We start from the raw sequence: 15,836 nt of genomic DNA, 5'->3' as shown, positions 1-15,836 counted from the left end.
GCCTAGCTGAACTCTCCTGGGCAGCTCTGCCCTTTAGAAAGTGCCTCCTTATAATGCAACATGTTTCCCCTCAACAACCTCACCTTCCTGTCCCCACTCTGGTTGTAGTGTGATAACCTGGAGCACATATATGTGTGACAGTCTTCTAGATATTTGAAGGTAGTAGCCATACTTTTCTGAATTGGCTTTCTTTTCCAGACCACTATCCCAGTCTCTCCCAGCTCTCCCTCGCGTTGAACTAGACATGACTCATGGTGCACGTGTATCATACCCCACTTGTGGCATATCTTTGACAGACATCACTAATCAGTCACAGCACTCTTGTTCAGTCAGTCCCTGGCTTTCTCACGCAGTGCTCCATGTGGCAGTGTTCCATGTGGCTACGCCCAGGAGGCATTTCTTTGCCACCTCGGCATTTTAGTGCGAGTTTCTTCAGGACAAGGACTTACTCATCCTGGATCCTACTGCCCGGGACCCAATGTGTGGCTTCCCTGCTGTAAAGTAACCATTTGTCATAACAGGATGGATTTGTCACAGTGGGAATTCTCCCCACACAGGTTGCCTTCTTCTCATCGGGTTCCATTTGGTCAATGCCCCTTGTCCAGAATTGCCAACATTACCCACAATGTTATCCGGAGTTCAGTGGGGCTGCACCCCGCCCTGGTCCTTTCTCTGTTAGTGCAGCCTCACACCGTGTCTGTGGTCAGCTGGAGTCGCTAAGGCATTTTTCCACATGTGCTGCTTTCTTACGTAACTGTCTAACTTGGGATCAAAATCTTAATATAAGCTCTGAGGACTAGGCCGTCTCCCTTCTTAGGTCTCTGGCACCAGGGCAGGCAACATTGCCAGTGCTGACCTGACCTGAACTCAAGGTTTTCCCCATTCAGTTCTGTACTGTTTCATCCCATCTCTCAGCTGCCCAGGGTTCCTGGCTCTGATTCTGTCACCCGATATGCCACCTGTCACAGTGAATGAGCCTGTTAACACCTTTTTTCTATTCTGGGATCCTCTTGGTCATTCAGAATGATGAAAGAGGCCAACAATCCAGGTGCGCAGAGCAGCAGTGTCTGGCTCTACACACAGGACACGGGGGCCTGTGACAGCCTGTAAAAAGCCGGGCTTCTGTGACCCATCACCAGGGTTTGACGTCAGCCCTCCAGAAGTGAGGTTGTTTTTTTTTTTGTTGTTTGTTTGTTTTTAAGGCATTTTCTAAGTAGTACTTCCCAGACTGGGCCCCTGAGACCTTGGAAAGGCAACAGTGAGTTTCACATGCTAGAGACCGTATTTGAAAAGCCAAACCTTGGATTCTCCACCCCGGCTCCCCACTCCCCATTAGGCCAGACAAGAGGCTGTTACATCAGGTTTTTACACTGAAGTGGGGCAACAGCAGCCCTGTAACTCTGAATATCGTCTACTCAGCAGCACCCTCTACTACCAGTTATAACTTTGAGATACAACAGGAAAGTCATGATTCAATAACTGCAGCTTGGAAACTGGCATCTCTTTAAAGCTCAGACTCCCAGGGGTGGTGGTCATAGGTGTCCTGGGGGGTAGGGCAGGAGCCTCTGAGCACAGCTGTTGGCAGAGCTGACTCTGCAGGCAGGTCTCGGAGGATAAGTAAGACGACAAGATGATGTTTGTGGCAGATTCCAACACAGCATGGACAAGGGGTGGGGCGCCTGACTGGCTCAGTCAGTGGAGCGTGTGACTTTAAGTTTCAGCCCCATGCCAGGTATAGAGCTTTTTTAAAATTAAAAAAAAAAAAAAAAAAAAAAAAAGGAAGAATGGCAAAGAGTGAATGTTGCCCGACAGGTTGCTCACTGGATACTGTTGCAGTAATGGTGGAAATGGATTTTGGAAACGGCATGCCATTTGGGGTCCCCTGGTCAGAGGCTGAAGGAGGTATAGGGCTCCACACAGGTGGCTGCCTCCCTGAATGCCTGAAGCGGGTGGTCTCCAGGCTGGGAATGTGAAGGCATCTTCCTTTCTCAGTCTGGGGAGAAGAGGGAACACATTCACACTTAGAGCCCCGGACAGGGGATCCCTGCTGTGCCACTTGATGCTCAGCACATGTGCCTTTCTGATCCTCAGTTTCCTTGTTTGTACTGTGAGGAGGTTGCAGTAGTGGGGTGGGTCTCCAGATACTGTGTGGGAATTCCAGATGGGGAACAAAAAAAGGAAAATGGGAGCTGCTCTGAGGAACCTAGGGTGGGATGAAAGTCCAAAAGCCTTCCTCAGTTCCCCCTTGTGGGCCCTCAGAGCCTGGTTTGAAAATTACTGGCATTACTATTTCCTAGGATGTTGGAGTTTGGAAGCTCCACATCCTCATTTCTAATCCCAGCACCCCTTTGACCGGCTGTGTGACCTGGGAAAGGCAGCCTCACCTCTCTGAGCTTCACTTTGAAACTGTAGGAGCCAAGTTGGGGAAGTCCTGGGTGACTGGGAAGCCGATGTGAAGGTTTCTGGTATCTGTGGTGAGAGGGCCAGAGCATCTGGGACCACACATCTGGAGAAGGGCCTGAGGAAGGGGGCCGCTGGCAGCAGTGGTCACAGGAGGGGGTTGGGGTGTACCTTTTCCTTCCATGTGCTGGGGGTTCTGGTCCAGGGTGCGCCAGGCCTCTGCCCCCCATGGCTAGCAGAGCCAGAGGCTGCCACCTTCTAGCCCACTCAGGAAATCGTCACACCCCGCTTGAAGATCCAGGAAATGGGAGCCTGTCTAGGTCCTGACTGGGGAATTGACCTGGCCAGGATCTCAGCCAGGCCCTGCTAGGTGGCGCCGAACTCCAGCCCTGGGCTGTGTGGTGAAGTTGTAGCCACGAGCACTGGCTCTGGAATCAAAAAGGCTGAGCACAGATCCTGGCTTTCCCACTCACTGGCCATGTGACCTTGCGCTACTCACTTCTTCTGAGCTTCCCTTTTTTCCTCTTTGAAACGGGAATGGTAGGCCTGGTGAGGTGATGAGCTGAGAAGTTAAAGTGCCTCATGCTGGGCCAGCTCACGGCCACCCTCAGCCAGGGGAGATGCCCTGGAGCACATGAAGTCTTCCGGCCCAGAGACCCAGCTGACCTGAACTCTGGGTCCATCTGGACGGCACTGGACTGCCTCTAGCCCCTTAATCCTTCCTCCAGCCCCTCAGGCCTGGACATGTCAGGACAGAACCCTCTCACACCCTTGCCCTTAGCTGGGGTGCAAATAGTGCTTCTGAGGAGCAGCTGTCTCCGGTGGCAGAGGGAGGGGAGTTGCCACCAAGCAGGTCCCTCCCAGGCAGCCACTCCAGGCCCATGAAGGGGGTTGGTCATCTGTACTCTGGGCAGGGCTCTCCCACCACCTGTGCCCTGGTGCCAGGAGTCTGGAACCAGACCTGGTCTGCCCACCAGAAGGGGCTTTCTCTGTTTTCACTGAGCCAGACTGGAGATGCCAGTACAAGTACCTCCTGGCTGCCTTAATTTCAAGGTTCCCAAGGGCCTCCTTCCTTTCCAAGGGGGAGGCCCTCACAGACAGCCTTCCTGAGAGCTGGGGGAGAGGGGCTAGAGCTCCAGAAAAAGCAAGGTCTGAGGACAGTTGCTCCAGCAGTCACAAAGTCCACATAGTCACGTGTGCCACAGGCTACACTAGGTGGCAGGCAGGTACTGTACTGTGTTTTTTAAAACTTTGAATGAACTAACTCCACTTCAACATTTGAAGGTTTTATTATTATTATTTTTTAAGTCCAGATTTCTGACTTCTCTCACCCAGGTCTCCACAAGCAGCTGTGGACCAGAGGAGTTAGATAACCAATCTCCTATAGACATTTGAACTTGTGACCCCCATTCTAGGTCAATCCACTTAGTTGACAGCTGGGGAAACCAAGGCCCGTAAAGGTTCAGGTCCGATGCCCACCACATCCAGTGTTGAGTCTAGAACCTGGTACCTTGGCCTCACAGAGCAGAGCTTTTCTGCACTGCCACTCTTCAAAGTAAGAAGCCTATTCCCTCCTCTATAAAACGCCAGTGATAATTATCTCCCCTCCCATGCCTATGTCTGGAACAAAGTAGCACCTGGCCAGGACTCATTCAGTAATGATTCTTTTAAATATGTACTTGTAATACGCCCTCACTGGAAAATGTTGCTGGAAGTGCTGCTTGCTTTCTTTCTCTGCCAGCTTTTAGGAATGGTTATTTTCAATTTCTGATACCCATTTCTTAGGGTTTATTGAGCTCTTATTACCACGGCCTCATTGCCCAACTTCAAGCAGACTTAAGGCTTTACTTCACAACAGACTGTGTTCCTGTAGTGGGGGTGGGGGTGGGGGGGAAGGGGGCGGGGGGCTCACCTAAAAGCTCAAGGCCCTGGTCCTGGGCATTAGATTCCAACTCAGAATCAGGAGTAAATCATTCTTCCTTGAGCCTCAGTGTACCCAACTGTCAAATAGGGATTTGTTCATTTACCTATGTTAGTCAGGAGCTCTTTCTAGTAGGAGAGAGACAAAAAACAAGTAAATCAGTAAGTTGGTTAACACTTGAATGAAAACAAATGGGGTTCTCAAAGCTGAAAGCTTTAGATAGGGTGGTCAGAGAGGTCCTCAGATCAAATGGGAAGGGGTAGACATGCAAAGATGAGGTGGGGATCATTTCAGGCCAGGAACAGCAGGTTCAAGGGCCCTCAGGTGGGCATGTGCCTGGAGTGTCTGAGGAAGAGCAAAGAGGCTAGTGCAGCAGGAGTAGAATGAGCAAGGGGAAAGTCTAGGAACTGAGGCTAGAGATGGGGGTGGCAGGGGCCAGTTATTGTAGGCCAACGTGAGGAGTGTGCCTTCTATTCTCCATGGAGTGGGGAGCCTTTGAAGGCTTTAGAAAGGGAAGGAAGTAACCCAATTTGTACTTTAAAAAAATTCCTCAGGCTGCTGCTCTTGGGAGACGGGCTGTGGGTGTGCTAAACCACTGACAAAGCAGGGAGGCCAGAGAGCAGAAGATGGAAGCCTAGACCAAGCTGGGGGGATAGAGGGAAGCCAGTCTCTACAAAATGTGCTTTTGTAGGGGAGGGGCAAGGCCTTGCAGATGGAGGTGGGTGGTAAGGGGGGCATTCCAAGGCTTCTGGAGTGTAATCGAGTGCATGAGGTCCTCTCTCTCAGAGAGCAAGGCCACTGTGGAGGAGGAAAGGATTCAGATTCATTCTGGAGGCTCTCAGCTTGAGATGGCCTTGGCAGTGCACATGGAGCTGCCTGGTGCACTGGGCTATTGAGATAGGAGGTGATACGCCCTTCTGGCTGCTTTCAGGTCTGGTGCTGTGAAACCCTCCAACCATGGTCCAGTTTTGGGGGACTTTATGAGGGCTGCTGTGGGTAGGAGGAAGATGCCACTGTTCCTATTGTCCAAGCGGCCCCAGGAAGCAGAGGACCCTGTCTGAGAGGAGACAGCCCTCTCTTCAGCCTCCTTGCCTTGGTCCCTGTCTTCCCTTTACCAGTTACATTACCTGAATTCTGTTTTACCAAGCTGTGCCCTGCCCACATCGGTCTTCACATGCCTTGGGGGCTGTCCTGCTCCTTTGCTCACAGAGGATGCCTTGATGTGAAGGCATTTCCTTGCCACTCGGTGACTATGGTCCATCCTTCTAGATCCAATCAGTCAATCTTAATGTCTTCCTGACAGGCCCCCAGCTTGTTTCCCCAGGAGGTGATCATTCTCTCCTTAATCCAGAAACATTGGTAACAGTAGTTGCAGGGGCCCAGCTATGATTACAGAGCTTCCTGTCTCTCATCTGTTTGACTCCTACTCAGGGCATACTGGATATTGCATCCCATTTTCTGGGTAAAATAACTGATGTGCCCAAGGCTGCTCCTCCTCATGACCCTTACCCAGTTAGTGCAGTGGGTGGGGGCATAGGGTAATAGTCAACCTTCAGGCAGCCTGAGTTTAAGCCCTAGCCCCAGCTCTGCCTAGCTGGGAGGTGAGATAAGGCAAGTCATTTCGCCTCTCTGAGCCTCACCTGTAAAATGAGCAATGACAGAGCTACCTCACGTGTACCCATTTTGAGGCTTCAGTTGGCTAAGGTACCATCCATTCTCATTATTCATAGTAGTTATATTCATAAAATCTGACAAACACTGAATTAATACTGAACCACTGAGGCCCTGCACATTTTCACCAACTAATCAGTACGTATATTGTTTTGTGTGTGTCTGTTTAAAGATACCTTATTTAATGTACTGATGATTTATTAACACTGAATTGGCCAATAGCACTATAACTCACACCTGAACAAGGCTTATCTGCCACGCGTTTTCTCCATAGGCATATCACAGCCTTCTTGCACTCAGGAACGCTAGATAGCACTTCAGCACTATACTTGGGGGCATTTTAAATAGAGAATCACCAATAAAAAGTACAAAAATGGAAAAACATAGCACTAAATGGACCAGGAAACGGACACTTGTTTACAGTGTGAGAGCCGAAACAAGAAGGCAGAGAGAGTCACCTGTTCAACCTTAGCCGGGAACCTTGTGCATTGGGTGACTCAACTTTTCCTCTGTGCGTGTCTGAGAGTGACCACAAACCCCCTGTGACTATTGATTTTGGGGTTACAAATAAATTTTATCAAGGAGGTGAATTCATAGTTACAGGAGGATTGACTATATGTGAAGAGTTTGCTCAGGCCAGGCTTAGTCAGTGCTCAGTGTAGGTCTGCTTTTAGTATTGGAACCATTACCCACAGGAGTGCATCCTGGTTTCTGGACAAGACTCCAAGGCAGGGCCAGGGCTCCCTGAGCTATGTGGCTTTGTCTTCCCCAGTGTACCGCCTTTGTGTCCTCTTGGCTCCTATGGGTTTTGAAACAGGTGTAGATTCCAGAGGCCTTGAATGCCCCCACTGAAGGGTTTGTTCCAAGTCCACTCACTGGGACTTGGCACCATTGAAAGGTTTCAAACCAAGTAATGATGTGGCTGGACTTCTCAAATGGCCCGCCAGGGTGGAGGAGGTACTGGAAAGGCAGGACAAGAGGTTGGGGGACCAGGGAGGAGCGGTGTGGGTGGTCCAGGGGAGGCTGGCTCTAGGTCATGGGGAGAGGAACAGATAAGAAAGGCAGTTAGGAAGCACTTGGTTGTGGGGAGTGGTGGGGGGTTCCCAGGAGGATTTGGGGGGTAAGAGGTGCTGCCAGGCCCTCTTAGTGGAGTTTGAAATTAAAAGTTTGACATTGCTGACTCTTGGGGCACAGTGAGGGAGGTGGCTTCCAGACTGACACAGTGGGAGAGTGGGGGTCACACGGGTTGTCAACAGGAAAGTGGCTCTGAGAGGTCAGTCTGTCCCTGATCCTGACCCAGCTGCTTAGAATTCCCTTCCAACTTCCCCGGCTTCTGGGGAAGAAACAGGGAAGAAGGGAGGAATTTGAGGCTGGTAAGTGAGAGCTTTGAGTTCTGTTTTTTACCATAGCACACAAATGAGTGGCCTGATTTAGCTGTGTGGTTTCACAGGTTGCTCATCGGTGAGAGAGGGAATGGGATCTTCTAGGCCCTCAGCCCTTCCTTTGACGAGCCCTTTCCTAAGCCTGCCAGAGCCAGCAAAGGGAGTTGAGGCGGCTCTGGCTCCAAGGCCAGCTCTGTCCGCTCACGTGGGGCTTAAGAGGGCCCCACTGCCTCTTCTGTGAAGCCTGCTGCCATAGCTCTCATGCTATCTGTGGCCCCCCACATCCACTCCTCTTCAGGAGTCTAAGCCTCTTCTTCAGCTCCCCTGCCAAGCTTGGACCCCTGGTTGCCTGCAACACAAGGGTTGTGCCAGGCCTCCAAGGCACTTGGCAGTGGGGCTAACTTCCTGGGGTTGCTGCATCTATAACTCTTGGGAGATGGGAGTCACAGCCATTCCACTGAGTGTTTGAAGCTCTATTTGGCCATCTTATTACATCTTGATGTTAAAAAACACAATGTAGAAATAAATTCATTCTAACCTAATAAGAGTTTGCTGGATAAAATCTTGAAGCAGAAGGCAGAAATGAGACAAAGGGAGCTTCTTCTTAGAAGAAACAAGGACTTGTGTGCTGTGGGGCAGGAGGCTGGGCTGGATGTCTGGGGCCGGGGGCAGGCTGCACGGAGGAGGCATTGCACAACTGGCTCCTGTCTAAGCCTGAGCTCGAAGGATTGGCATGGCCAAGCTGGGGGCAGGGAAGCACGTGGCCCCCGGGGGCAGTGGCTCAGTGTGCACACATTGCTGTGGCTCAGCAGGTATTTCACTCGGGGTCTTTGAAAATGTGTGTAAGGACCAGCTGGAGGAGATGGCCACACTCAGGGGATGTTCACTCTCTAGCTTCCTGGGCTGAAAAGTTTTCCAGAGTGAGTGGATGAAAAAGTTGGACCTGTGTGCTATGTTATTATAAACTATGGCATGTGGAACATCTCCCAGGGGCAGGGAGGGCTGCAGTCACATCTTGGAAGAGGCAATGCTGGCCAGGTCCCACATCTTGGGTCTCTGGGGCACTTGCCCCACCTCTAAAATTTAACTGGCAAATGATGACTGTGCACCGTCTGGGCTAGTAACACGCGTGGGACACACTCTCCGTCAGGGGCATGGCCACAGCCCTGAGTGCTCCAGCTGACCCACAGAGAGAGGAGGGGGGCAGACCGCCTGGGCCAGCAAGAGCGTTGGATGGAGGGACTGGCTGAAGGACCCGGAAAGGGATTCTGGTAGAATGAGCGCATGTGCAAAGGCTTGGGTGCATGCGGAGTGTGGTGTGTTTGGAAATGGGTACATGTGGCTCTCTGAAGCTGGAGGGGCCATCCTAGGGGGTGGGGGGACAGGAGATGAAGCTACAGAGATGGGTGGTTGGGACTAGGCTTTAGAAAGGGCTCCAAATTTGGGAGGAGACAAGAACCTTGCATACTCCAGTGTTGGGAGCCTATAAGGGAGCCTTCACTAAGGCTAAGTAATCTTGATTTGGGGCAGCTGAAGGGTTTTTATAACAATGATGAGGTTCATTTTCTCATTCAACAAATATTATCGAGAGCTTTCTGTAAAGCTTAAGGTGTTGCCCTGGGCCTGAGATATGACCCAATATGCCAAGACAGACAGAGTTCCCCCCAGTCCCAAGCCTGTAACCATCAACAAGTAAATGCCTAAATGAGCTGATGACAGATGTGACAGATGCTCGAATGGAGATGCCGGCCCATCTGAAAGCAGAGGAAAGTCAGAGGAGGCCTCTCTGAAGAAGTGGCATTTGAAATGTGAGGAGTGGAAGCTTTCCAGGTAGAAGGAGCAGCATGTGCAAGAGCCCCAAGGTGGGAAGAAGGGCGGTGACGGTGTTGCTAGAAGGGGCAGGGGCAGTTGTTGGCCTGTATTTCATGGCATTTCCCACTTGTGAAATGAGAGCTGTTCTGTACAGTTGGGTCCCATCCCCCTGCCCTGGGGAAAGACTGTGCACAGAACTGAGGGATGCCTGCCACCCAGGGAGCCCCTGACAACCTGAAATCCTCCCTGTGAGTCACATTACTTATCTGGCTGTGACTTGTGCCCAGGAGACAAAAAAAAATCCAAGATAAGTTCACCTTTCCTCTTATCACACCTGGCCCGGCCTCTCGCTAGTTCACTTTCCCTCTAATGAGTGGCTGTCTCAGCCAGGGCTCAGGCCTCTGAGTACGTGTCAGCAGGACTCTGGACCTAGACAACCCTGAGCAGGAGGCTGGAGGGTCAGTCCTCTGTCCAAACTCCTGATTGTGGGCACCTCACTGTCTCCTGGTGGGGGGGCCTCTTCCACACAGATCCCTGCACACACTAACTCCTCCAGGCCAGTGGGAACTCCACCCCACAGATGGGGACAAGGACCCTGACTGGGGTCACACAGCCTTTGTCAGACTTAGAACCTACAGTTCTGGGTCTGCCGGGCACTGTTGGCCATTGGCTTCAATGAACTGCTCTTAATGTCCTGCTCTTGCAGGAAAACTTTCCCCAGGGTTGTATAGAGAACCAGCCCAGCCTCTCCGACCAGTGACCTGGGGACAGTACCATTTTGGCTCACAACCCCCACCCTAGGCCTGGCTCACTGTGTACCACAAACTAGTAGCCATGCCAGCCCTGGGCTGAGCCTTACCCTCTGTGACGTAGCCTATGTAATCCCTCCCTGTGGCCATCAAATTAGTATATGACAGAGCTGTGATCTGAACTCAGGCTTGTCTGGTTCCTTGCTGCCCTCTGGTTTCTGGCTCCTTATCATCAAGTGAATGGAATGACTCAAATGGTAGGATTTCAGGTAGTAGAGAGAAGGGATTCAGAGCAGGAATCTCTTCTTCATTCAATGATGGGAGGTTCCGCACCTATCCTTGAGTAAGAGAACAAATGGGAAAATGGTTTGAGTTTGTCAAGGGCTGTGTGAATATGGTGTGCTATTTAGAACTCCTCCCCACCCACTGAACAGATGAGAGTACTGAAAAGTCCAGAGTGAGGCAGGCACTTTTGTGAGGAATTGCCAGGGCCTAGAAGCCAGGCTTCTGCCTTTAGTCTAGCCCTTCTTCCCCCAGCAGTCAGATCTCAACTTGGGCGTCCCCCTGCAGACAGGCTCCAGGGTCTAGCAGGATACTGTGGGGCACAGTGATCAGTGAAGGCCCTAGACACCTGCAGCCCCAGCCTGGCAGAGAGGGGCCTGAAGACTGGGTAGCAGAATGAGGTAAGCTGTGCAGCCAAACAGATGTGGTTGCCACTTACTGTTAGCAACTCTGGGTGTTATCTGACCCTGAACCTCACATGCCCCTACTATAAAGTGGGCATAATCATATCCCCACTTTACAGAGTCACTGTGAGGTTTAAATTACAAAGCCATAAAACCGAGCACAGCTCAGTAAATGACCCACCTTGAGGCTGTGAGCCTGTGTGCACAGCCAGCTGAACACAGGAGCCCATCTTGCTTGAGCAGGCCTTTTCCTTCTCTGGCAGTACAAGAGAGGGTCATGTGCCTGTTGACCAAAGCGCCGCCCCCTGCTTGCTCTGCTGCCCATGTTCTTCTGCCCGTGTGCCACATTTCTCAGGTGGGGTAGGCAGAGACTGGGTGTGTCTGGTGGGATCCCCAGGTTTTCTCAACGCCTCAGCAGGACTGGGAAATTCTGAACAGAGTAGGAATTGAGTGCTCCTGGTTCTGAGCTCCCAGAGCCCTTTGTCACCTCCAGACTCAGGCGTGAGGCATGGCTCCCAGCTCCTGGGCTCTTCTGCTGTGGCATCTGTTACTGTTCACTCATTTCACGGCTGTTTCTCTGCTGATGAGGCTCCTAGCTTTCCTGGAGTCTGTATAGGGCCTGGCCTAACACAAGTCTGTCAGATGAACTGACAGATGGAAGGGCTTTTTAAATTAAATGTTTATATTTAAGTGATTGTAATTTACATACAGTTGTGATAAATAATACAGAGGGATCCTATCTACTCTTTACCCAGTTTCCCTCAATGGTAAAATATTGCAAAATTAATATAATATCATAATGTATCAAAATATTGCATGGTATATCACAATACCAGAATACTGACATAGATACCATCCAGCCAATCTTACTGACTTCACCATTTTCCCTTTACTTGCTTTGTGTTTAGTGCTCAGCAGCTTCGTCGTGTGCAAGTTCACAGTCCACCTCCTGTTCTAATTCTTGGCACACAGAGGATCCTTCTTGTCACCCTTTTATAACCACAACCATGTCCCTCCCTGCCTCTACATCACCCTCTGACCTGCATCTCCCTACCTGCCACTAATCTCCACATCTTTATAATCAGGTCATTTCAAGAGTGTTTTGCAAATAGAACCATACAGTATGTAGCTTTTTGAGATTGCTTTTTTCACTTGGTATAATTCACTTGAGATTTGTCCAAGTTGTTGCTTATATCAGTAGCTGGTTCTTTTTTACCGATCAGGGGTATTCCACAGTCTGGATGTACCACAGACTGTTTAACCAGTCACTGAGGGGCATCTAGGTTGTTTCTAGTTTGGGGCTATGACAAACAAAGCTGTCATGAACACTCATGTATAAGTTTTTTTCTTGTGAACATGTTACCATTTCTATGGGATAAATAAATGCCCAAGAGTGCAACTGCTGGTTTGTAGAATAATTGCATATTTAGTTTTAAAGGAAACTGCCAGGGGGAGCAGATTCATGATCTTTGTGATCAAGAATTTGTGAGTTCAAGCCCCACATTGGATGTAGAGATTACTTAAAAATACAGTCTTTTAGAAAAGAAAAGAAACTACCAAACCATTTTCCAGGGTGGTGGTACCATTTCACATTCCTACGAGCAACATATGAGTAATTCAGTTTCCCCACATCCTCACCAGCACTTAGTGTTGTCACTGTTTTTTAATTTAGCCATTCTGATATGGTTGTGTAGTGACATCTCATAGTGGCAGATGGATAGATTCTGCTGTGCCTTGCTCACGGCCCCTGTGGCACTGGGCCTTGTTTTGTGGGTTTCTGTTGGGCCATCACCATGAACGGTAGCACCTTAAAAGCAGAGCTCAAAGTCACTCATCTGACTCCCACTCCTAGTCCCAGTTTGTTTTAGTCCTCATGGGGGAAACAGCATTTAGAGTTAAGATGCTGAGAAAAGCCCCAGGATCTGACCCAGCCCCTCACAGCAAGTAGCTACTGCTGTTTCAACAGCACCTGCTGTTTCAGACAAAAAGTTGAGCATGTAAGAAGCCAGCTGTGGGCCTTTACTGTGGGCCAGTCCCAGGCCAGGCTGGAATGGGATTCAGAGATGACCCCAGCCCCCACCATGGTAGGGCCTGGTTCCCTGAATCATGGTGGAAAATGGGGAATTGGACCAGGTATGGTGGACTCTTGAGGGAGGCAGACTGGTATATGGGGTTTTCATATAACGAGGGGATGGTGGGAATAGCAAGATGGGAGTAGGGTTAGCTGGACCCTAAAGGATGTATTGGTCTTTGACCAGATAGAAAGGGGGCATCCAAGCAAAGGGAAGGTAAAAAAGGAAAAGACCAGCAGGAACAGTAGGTCTGTCTGTGAGCTTGAGGAGGGAGCAAGGTTAACATTCTTTAGCACTCCTGACCTCTGTATCACTGTCACCGCATCCCCTGCCACTGGGTCAGGCTCTTTCACAGCCTGTGGCACCATGAACTTTATCATCTAGTCCATGCCCCAGCTGGATAATATCTTTGTGTGTGACTATGAGGTGGAGGATGCCATTGGTCCATGTTGGCATTCCCAGCTAGACCTGGCCTTGGACTAGTAGAAGAGTGGGCAGGGCCTATGTCTGTCTGTCTTGGTCACTGCTGTGTCAGACCCCCATTCTCCTGCTCCACAAATCCTTCCTGAGGGAATAGCCAAGGCCAGAGCTAGGGCCAGGTCAGGTGGGGCCTCAGACTTGAAAGGGGTTCCAAAGGTTTGGGACCTTACCTTCTCCTTGCCCTCCTCTCTTGTATCTGCAGGTTCATCATGTCTAGTGGCTTATAAGAAGACCCCACCACCGGTCCCTCCACGTACCACGTCAAAACCCTTCATCTCTGTCACAGTCCAGAGCAGCACCGAGTCTGCCCAGGACACCTACCTGGACAGCCAGGACCACAAGAGTGAGGTGACAAGCCAGTCGGGCCTCAGCAACTCGTCAGACAGCCTGGACAGCAGTACCCGACCGCCCAGTGTGACACGGGGTGGAGTCATCCCAGCCCCTGAGGCCCCGGAGCCACCCCCAAAACATGCAGCTCTGAAGAGTGAACAAGGGACGCTGACCAGCTCTGAATCCCACCCTGAGGCCATCCCCAAAAGGAAACTGTCATCTATAGGAATACAAGTAGGGGTCCCTTTCACACTCTTATGTCCTCAGCCCACCCTGTGCACCTGCCTGCGTGTAATTACATCTGGTGGAGGCCCACTAGGTCTCCTGGGAAAAGTGGTTTGTCTCTTTTGGAGGGTTGGCTCCAAGTGGCCGAACCAAATTCCACCTATAGCCATGCCTTCCTTACGTTTGCCCACATGTTGCAATCTGTAGCCATGGGCATGTGTCCCTGTTTCTCCAGTGGGTCATCCCAGTCAATGTAGTTACACTCAGCCAGCCATCTCCTGTCCACTGTTCACCTGTCTGTCTGTCTGTCCACTCCACCCTTTGCCCTGCCAGCCAACGCGTGGGAGGTGGGACTGGCCTAACAGTTCTCTAATCCAAGGTCAGCTCGGGTGCGGAGGCCACAGCCCCGCTTGACAGCGGGAGCAGCATGGAGCCTAGACGTCGATGGGCCTGGGGCCCAGGACCCAGGGCCCTTGAGCCATGGGGGTTGCTTGAGGGGAACTTTACCCAGAGCCTTCTCGGGCCTGGGGGACAGGTAGGTGGTTTGAGGCACCAGGCCCATGTCAGGTTGAGAAGTGTGATGCTGGTCCTGAGGTCTCCCTCCATGGGAAAGGATCCAGGCAGATATTTCCCCAGGACCAAGTGGCCAAAGCCAGCAGACCCTCCTGGAAGCCAAACTCCCTGTCCACCCACAGCAGGACAGGGTGTACCAGCTCCCCTCTACTGCTTCACAGCACCTCCTGTACACATCAGACCACAGTAATCTGTCTTGTCAGCTGAGCTGGGGAAACTTGAGCCCTGCTTTGCAGATTCAAGAGTTGCTCTCAGTCCAGAGTGCAAGGACTCTACCTGCCCTGACTGAGCCTCCAGACTAAAGTGGAACACACTCAGGGCACGGAAGAAGGAAAGTGGCTACAGTGAGCATTGAGCTTGGGGAAGGTGGAGACCTCAAGGAGGTCAGGGTGGTGTGCGTTGTGGCTTAGGGCTGGAAGGGCTCTCCCATTTCCCCAGCTGCCTCTGATAACTGGATGTGGCTGAGTGGATGGCAGAGGGCTAGAATGCCAAAAGAACTTGGGACACAAGGGAGACTGAATGGGTTCCAACCAGAGAAAAACTCATTAGCCAGTTTCTTGCACTTGCCTGGGCTTCAGTTTCCCCACATGTACAGGAACAGAATTGTCCGGGAGATTAATGTTTTCTGGGCTCCTTCATAAGGGGTTCAAGTCCCTGCCCTGTGCAGCTGCTCCAGGAGGGATTCTGAGGGACATAGAAAGTAGCCTAGTCTCTTGGTCTTAACCACGCAGGGTCTTTGGGCAGCCCCATCCTCTCCCTGGCCAAACCAGATACTCCAGTCTTTTCAGAAGGTCTTAGTCTCACTGTTGGTTCCTTTCGTCCAGAAATTTACCTGGGGATGAGCATCCTAGCTCTTGGGCCTTCCCCTTCCCTGGTTTCACCCCCACCTGTTCCAAGCTCTTGTCGCAGCTCTTTGAGATTGGTGATGCTGTACTCCCTGAGCTGGCGCCTGCTGAAGGAGAAATGCAGTTGCGTCCCCGTGGCGAGGAGGAGCCTGGCGCCCAACCCTCTGCCACTTCTGTGAAGCCAAGAGATTGGGAGTCCCCAATTTCCAAGGATACTCTGACAACCCTTATCCCATCCCTTGGTACCTCAAGCCCTAGGTCAAGTGTGGATTCTCCCTCATCCATGAGCAATGATGGAAGGGCCGGCCTGGCTGCTCCACGTCCATGCAGCTTTGTCCCAAAGAAGAAAGGCAGATTCGGGGCATCACTGCTGCCGTGTTTCCTTCCACTTCACAGGAGTGGAGAAAAAGCACTAGCTTTGCACTTGGCCCTGTCCCTGGCCCTTTCTGCTGCTCCCCAGGCCCACCCACTGCTGAAAGTAACCTCAGCCATCGAGACCCAGGGACTGCATCCTGTAGCGTCCTGGGACCTTATTGGCTATTGCCTTGGGGGCAGTTTTCAAATCCAGAACTGATGTCCAAGGTTTGGCCCTAGTACAGGCGCCTCCAGCCTGCCCTTCAGCTGCAGGGTTGGGGAGTGATCTTTGCCTCAAGACAGCCCCCAGCTTCGACTACACCAGATAACGGCTGT

At 51.3% G+C, this 15,836-nt stretch overlaps 1 protein-coding gene across 19 annotated transcripts in view; it reads left to right on the top strand.

The window, feature by feature from the left end:
- The window catches only part of DLGAP4 (DLG associated protein 4), a 199,590-nt gene that overhangs the window by 152,364 nt on the left and 31,390 nt on the right, over nucleotides 1-15,836 (top strand). For 13 of the 19 annotated variants that reach the window (XM_045444702.1, XM_045444704.1, XM_045444700.1 and 10 more), the window contains one exon: nucleotides 13,376-13,737. In XM_045444702.1, coding sequence (XP_045300658.1) covers nucleotides 13,376-13,737 — 362 coding nt within the window. Of the gene's footprint in view, nucleotides 1-2,384; nucleotides 2,409-9,217; nucleotides 9,237-11,536; nucleotides 11,743-13,375; nucleotides 13,738-15,836 lie in introns of those variants that run through there. The other 6 variants (XM_045444714.1, XM_045444712.1, XM_045444718.1 and 3 more) reach the window with 6 other exon arrangements.

This window comes from Leopardus geoffroyi, chromosome A3 (assembly GCF_018350155.1).
Source record: "Leopardus geoffroyi isolate Oge1 chromosome A3, O.geoffroyi_Oge1_pat1.0, whole genome shotgun sequence".
NCBI classification, from domain to species: Eukaryota; Metazoa; Chordata; class Mammalia; order Carnivora; family Felidae; genus Leopardus; species Leopardus geoffroyi.
Note: the sequence above shows the minus strand (reverse complement) of the source record. Positions and strands in the feature narration are given on the sequence as shown.